Source organism: Diuraphis noxia, unplaced genomic scaffold (assembly GCF_037042655.1).
Source record: "Diuraphis noxia isolate RWA-SAM2 unplaced genomic scaffold, SU_Dnox_SAM2 contig0003, whole genome shotgun sequence".
In the NCBI taxonomy this organism is placed as follows: domain Eukaryota; kingdom Metazoa; phylum Arthropoda; class Insecta; order Hemiptera; family Aphididae; genus Diuraphis; species Diuraphis noxia.
In genome coordinates, this window is record NW_028301713.1 from 7,949,067 (window position 1) to 7,956,426 (window position 7,360).

A 7,360-nucleotide genomic window follows, 5' to 3' on the forward strand; every position below is an offset into this window, starting at 1 on the left:
AGCATTCATACTATCGAAACTTGATTACGGCGCTCCAATCTTCTCATCAGCGAAACACACCAAACTTAAAATACTGGAGACTATCCACAACTCGGGAATCCGACTCTCCATTGGAGCCTTCCGTTCTAGCCCCATCAAAAGCATCTTAAACATTGCTGGAATTCCATCCCTAGAAGTACGCTGGAGAGAACAAACCCACAAATTAGCAGCAAGAATATCAAGATCCCCCCAAAATCAAATTCACCACCCTAAATATACATTCAATCACACTTATATAAAATACGACCTCGAAAATATAATCCCATATGAAAAATCCCTATGCCCCCCATGACAGTTCAGCATGAATATTAACATTGACCTACATCAATTCCCTAAAAACTCAACCTGTCCCCACATTTTCAAGAATGATTTCAGAGACTTTTGCTCACGCGCCCACCCACAAACCCATATATATACAGATGCCTCCATCATCGAAGGACGAGTCGGGATGGCTATCATATGCGATGAAACTACATTACAATGGAAACTCTCAGACAAATGCTCTATTTATACAGCAGAAGCCCTGGCGATTCTTAAAGCTATCGAGTTCACCATATCTGAAATAAACGACAACAACATTACAATATTTAGTGACTCCCTCTCAGCTCTTACCAGCCTCCAAAATCTGTATTCCCCTTCTGATATCGTTAGAAAAATTCAAAACACCCACTACATAGCAAAACAACAGGACAAAAACATCACATACTCTTGGATTCCTGGCCACTGTAACATAGACGGCAACGAACTTGCAGACACAGCCGCCAAACTCACTCACACTTCCCCAAATTCTATCAACCTACCCATTTTCTCTCTCAGCGACATAAAGAGGGTCATCGAAAATGATACATTACTTCAGCGTCAAAAGGAATGGAATGAAATGTCAACCAAACTGAACGAAATCAAGAGATCCGCCTTACCGTATCCTTCTCCAGATAACATCTCAAGAAAACACGAGACCTCTATAAACCGTCTCAGAATTGGCCACACACACCTTACACACTCCCACTTAATGAAGAAGGAAGACCCCCCAGTTTGCACATGTTGCGGAACACTACTTACTGTAAAACATATCTTAACCGAATGCAGAATATATGACAAAGAAAGAAGGCTATATCAAATATCCAACCACCTTGCAGAAGCACTCAACCCGGACCCCAACAATATACACAAGATCATACTATTTCTCAGACAAACGAATCTTATAAACAAACTGTAAATTGTAAATAATACTATTCACTTAACTCCTAATTACTACTACTTTGTCTTGTTTTAAATACTAAATCACTTTGTATATCTTTTTAAATATTAATGTAATATGTAAATATACTAATATATAATGTACTGTTACATCCAATGGCCATAGACGCCGCGGATAGTTGTTTAATAAAAAAAAAAAAAAAAATTATTTATTATGAACAGAATATTATATCCATCACGGAAAACCAATATATTTTTAGAATGCGCGGTTTAGTCGACAAATGTTTAATATGAAATTTATTTACTTTTTACGTAGGTACATTTTAAAATAATATTGAAAAAAAAACTCAATTTAAACAATGAAAAGACGATCTCATAAATTTTGTTGTAAAACCACCCGTTTTGTCATTTTAACGCGGCAATACAGTTTATGAAACATTTATGTTTAGATCAGTAGGTATTGATATTTTTAGTTCTTAGTTTTTTACAAAAAATTATTAACATATATTTTTTTTAATTATTTTATTAAAATTTAATGAGCTTAGTATATATTATAATGTTGTTTTAAGCACACGCGTGAATTAAATTCACTGGTTTTTGAATTTCCATTAAAGTTCTCGGTTTTCCTATAATTGATTTAATAAAATCACATTTACTATAGTTCTGTATGTCAGTTGATCGAAAAAAAACGATATATTTATCATCAGAGACTACATATAATATTATAATATAATCTACTACCAGACATGGTTAAAATAATTGTATAATTGTACGTATTTGAATATCAATTGAAACTACCTTGATGTAATGTATACAATTATACACAACTTTTTAGCCAATATTCTAAAGTAGTTTTTTTTTTTTAATAGCTTCAAAAACACAAATGTTCAAACGTGAAAATAAGTGCATTTTAATTAATATACTTGTCTTAATACTTTGATCGATATTATTAATTTAACATATTATATTAATCGTAATACGTGTCAAAATGTAAAAATATTTCTAAATGTTTGACATTGTATGAAACTGTTTTAGAAATAATAATAATTACATACAGACATAGAACAATATTATACGTATATGGCCCACCAGAGAATTGAATTGCTCCAGAAAACTTAATACGCACCGCGTACTATCTAAATTATTAATAGTTAAATTCTATAGTATATGTCGTTCATTATAATGATGTAATATCACATTGCATATAATATATTGTTTAAGCTCGAATAATCTGAACAAATCCGATTCCGATAACTGAAATATAATAAACGTTATTATTGCAGCTCACGTGATTCCGGTGCGATTGCATCGATGGGGTTCATTTTGCAGGTTATCACGACTACAGTTTGCGTATTGCTGGCGAATTCAATAATTTATTATTATTCAGTTGTCGAAAATGATTGTAAAAATATATTATAATCGTAATATAATAAATAATCATATCGGTTTTTTTTTTTTTTCATAACAGTTGTGCGCGCAGTTCATAATATTATTTAGATGAAACGTTTCGATTAATCATAGCCAAAATCGATGGCGGTCAAACAGTGTGGTTTGGGGGTGGAGGGAGCGATGGGGGTAGATCCTCCATGACCTTTTTTTTCTTCAATATTTATAATAACTCGTATATTATAAAAGATATAAAATTATATTTTTAAAGTTCGAAATAGTGTAGGTACGTTAAAAATGAGCCACACCCACTCACCCCCCCCCCCACCATCCACCCAGAGACAAACTATTTGACCACCTTTGATTATAATTTTTTTGAATTGCGGTTGAATTTGCGAGTGCGATGTGCGAGAGTCAAAAATTAACTCTTAAGGTAGGGCCGTAACACGTTTGGGCACAAAACAATATTTTTACCTGAAAAAGCAATACAACGTTTGGGTAACATAATATTTTTAAAATAATACTACGTTTGGGTACCAACGTTTTGTTTCACATTTTATTTTTTATAGCCTATTAGCGTTACCCAGAAGACACCACGAGGAGGTTGCCTCTTAATAGTCTCCCAAAAATGTTTATTATTTATTTTTACTATTAGGTAATATCTTAATTATTTTATTAAAATAAAATATTTAGTCATTCATTCTATTAAAATCTTATGTTATTTATTTATCTTATCTATCAGTATTTATTTTTTTCCCCGAAAAAAAGTGGGCCGATATGTCATATAGATAATTTTTTATATCGTTGTCAACTTTGAATTTATTGTATTTTGTTAAAATATACTCAACATTATCTGAATCCTCTTTTCGTGTACAATTTTATATGTTTTTCTTAATACTGCAAACTTTAAATAAGTTTCAACTTGAATTTCCATCGATGTATTGATTATATTAAAACAATTTGGATGGCTTGAATAAAACTGACTATTAAAGTCTCGATGAAATGCTTCGGGCCCATTTGTTGTCCTAGGATCAGATGATGGACTTCCTGCCCACAAATATGGCGGAAAACAACTATTTTCCTCAATGTAAGTCTCTAGAATATAATCCGTAAAGCCGATAACATGTACATGTATTACGCGTGTCGTAATTTTATAGTCGCGTATATTACGAAAATAATAAAAATAATGTAAGTAATTGATATCAATTGGTTTGGAGATGTATACGAGTATACCACTATTGTAGATCGCGTGTTTATAAAATGTACCCAAACGTGTCTTGTATAGTATGTATATTGTGTACCCAAACATTACCAGGTTAGGTTAGGTTAGGTTAGTTTACCAGGTAAAATTATAAAATACCTTTTATTTTATTTGTCCAAACGTTGTGTCTATTTGTACCCAAACGTGTTGGCTTTTGGGTCAATGTGACCAAACGTTCAGCGCCCTAAGATAGCACATCATCATTAGGTTTAGGACGTTAATTTTACGGTACGAAGTGAAAACAAAAATGTAACGTTTGCATAAAAGTGATATCGACACGAAATAGGTGCTATTATTACTAACGGGACAGTCACCAAACAAAAAATTGACTGCGTTCTCTTTGTGTACCATATCGTTGTGAAAACAATACGAAAATGAAAAAAGAAAACAATATGAAACAAAGGTTTTAGTATTATAAAATATTAACGACAATGGCGACGAGCACAATGGTAATAACGACATTAAAATTTATAACGAATTGCGTTGTACAAAACAAAAAAAAAAAAATGATTTTTTTTTATAATATTATGCTTCGTATAGGTACGACTAAATTCATTGATAAGTATTGACGAGCCCAATATCCGATGTTATACCGTTTTATTTCATTATTTTCAATTTAGTTTTTATTTCGGGTACAATATTTTACAGTGTCAACAAGTGAACAATCGAATCGCTGCTTTCAACCAATAACTATACCTATACTGTTTATTTATTTCAAATAATTTTCGGATTCGTCGAATTTAGATCTGTCTACCGGACCAGAGTGTATCCAATGTAATGGCATTATATACCTACTGAAGCACATGCAATATATAATAATAATATTATATTCTATGAAATTCGTTGAAATTGTATTAATCGACATCAGTTAAAAATTAAAATCAAGTTCAAACGTCAAGCAGGGTTCAACTAATTAGTTATCAACTCATAATTAATTTTCAGGATAAACTTTTAATTTAATATAAATTATTTTTAATGCATATAATGGGTTAACTTTGAGTTGATTATAAACCCTAAGTATAGTTAATAGTTATAACTCATAAACTAATCGTCCAAAATGTGTGTGTATTATACCGGAAAACACCAAAACACAATATTCTGATTCAGGAAAATAATAAGTCAGTACAAATTTATCGTCACACGACTTTATCATGATTAAACTGAAAAACAAACAATTTTTAAAATCTATTAAATACTTACTTAGTGTCTCGGAAACCAGAAATAATATTAATAACGACATAACTCTATTTTATAGTTGATGAACGAATCCTGGAATTTTTAGTAAGTCCAATTGATTTTCCACTCGAACTTCGAGTTTTCAAGACTGCATCGATATCACTTTAAACACAACGCAATATATATCGATTGCAAGGTAAATATTATAATATTATTATAATGATAAGTACTGCATTCGTAATATTTTTTATTTTTTTCATTTACAGCGTTTAATTGCAAAAAATAAAGTAAAACTTATTAAAAAATATATATTTGCGTATTTATTCATTTTACATTTTAATGAATACGTACCAAAAGTCAGTGTTAATATTATCAACAAAAGACTTGTAACAAATCTAAAATAATTACGGTGGACTGTAACGAAATAAATAGATATAATACGTTGCCAAATATTTGTGGAGCGCAGAAAATGGCATCAATAATAATTATTGTTATTGTATCAGTGTCACGCACAATCACGTTCGCAATTTTTTAACTATATTTTGGGAACATATTTTCAAATATCATTTTACTAAAATTGCAGGTAATTTGTTAGATCTCGTGCAAATCATTTCATTTTCGTAACAAAATGTTTAAGACCATTATATATATGTGAAATCTATAGGTATAGTAGAAAACAAAAAAATTAAAGGAGTTTTGAGAAATAATACTTATTATTGTAGTAAGTATACGGTAAATTAAAACCAATATTATCCAGAGGGCACTAAAAATGTCGTATAGGTTAGGTTAACCTGATCCTGGTAAACGTAGCTGAGTAAATAAATTTAATATTTCTCGAAGATTATATTTTATAAAGGTTTGGTTTATGTGTTGATTAAGATTTATGCAATAACTATGAATATGATTTATTGGTCGATTAAAGATCTGACCGACACTATGTTTTTAATTGAATTGAAACATTTATATATACCATTGGCACATACGATTGTTTTTCCGTCAACATTCATATCACGCATAGACTATTTATGTACATAATATACAAAATTGGACCTAAAATGCATGCCCGAGAGACGATCCATACACGACTTAAATTTCCTGTCCTAAGACACAATTTGCATTTGTAATTCGTTTCCTCTTTTATTGATACATAACTTTTAAATAATAATAAACTATGATCTACATAGCCACATAGGTATCAAAAGTTTTCGCTCGCTAAATTTAAACTAGGCATACGTTTTTATGCTTTTTCACCTCTATCTAGTGCTCTTGAAATAAATTCTGTCACAACGTATAGAGCGTCTTCAGTACTTCTCTTATAGGTCTGAAACCATATTGGTTCGATATTCCCAAATTTTGAACAACTTTTGCACGATCATATTATATTATGTATTTATTAATCACCGTGTTGAATTCAAAATTGATCCTCAAGACTTTTATTATAGTCCCCTTATAATAGTCTTAAAAAACTCGTCGTTGATATACCGTTGCGAATAAAATGCAAGTTGAGTACGTAATATATAATTTATCGATTAAGTCGACATTAGTTAAGATTTTTACTGTATTCATTTCTTCTGCTCTACTATATATTTATAGTTAAACATATTATATCTTTTTGAATGTAAATTCAATTCGTGCACCATTCTGCAGAAAGTGATTTATTTTAGTTTATAAATATACTTATAGGTATGTTTGATTTTTGAAAAATAACGTCCGTCCGTGTTTTTTTAATAGTGTCGACGCAATCAATGCCGCAGACGACGCAGTTATGAACATATAACAATATACAATATAATATTATCGTAAATAAAAAACGAAAAGGGGTGGATTGGCGTCTGGCGAAATGGGTGGCGGTGCGGAAATATTCTGAGGCATGTGTAGAGGGGAGGCCGTAATTTTACGGAAAATAATTGACCGGAATGATAAAAAATACGGAAAGTAAAACTACGGACCGCAATACTGCGGAACGTAAAATAACGGAATTTAGTTGTTCAAACCATAATTTTGTGGAACGTAAATTTACGGAACCAGAAAAATACGGAATGTAATATCACGGATAGTATAATATTACGGAACCAGAAAAATGCGGAATGTAATATCACGGATAGTAATACTCTGGACTGTATTATCCAGGAACGTAAAATCACGGACCGTAATTTAGCGGAAAGTAAAATTACGGAATTTATAATACCATGAACCAATGATTCTCAACATAGGTATATAGTATAAGGTCTATGATGATAATGAACAATTTTTGATACTAGTGATAACAATAGTACAGGACGATCCTTATCAATTCTTATC

General features: G+C 31.0%; 1 protein-coding gene across 1 annotated transcript; it reads left to right on the forward strand.

The window, feature by feature from the left end:
• The first annotated feature begins 487 nt into the window (after positions 1 to 487).
• LOC149056653 (uncharacterized) lies at positions 488 to 1,255 on the forward strand. Its single transcript, XM_089223141.1, has one exon. It carries the CDS (start codon positions 488 to 490, stop codon positions 1,253 to 1,255), a length of 768 nt encoding a protein of 255 aa, XP_089079267.1.
• Positions 1,256 to 7,360: the final 6,105 nt, after the last annotated feature.

What these genes read in the sequence shown, in the direction of transcription:
- LOC149056653 (XM_089223141.1), top strand. Translation starts at nt 488, where the DNA reads ATGGCTATCATATGCGATGAAACTACATTACAATGGAAACTCTCAGAC.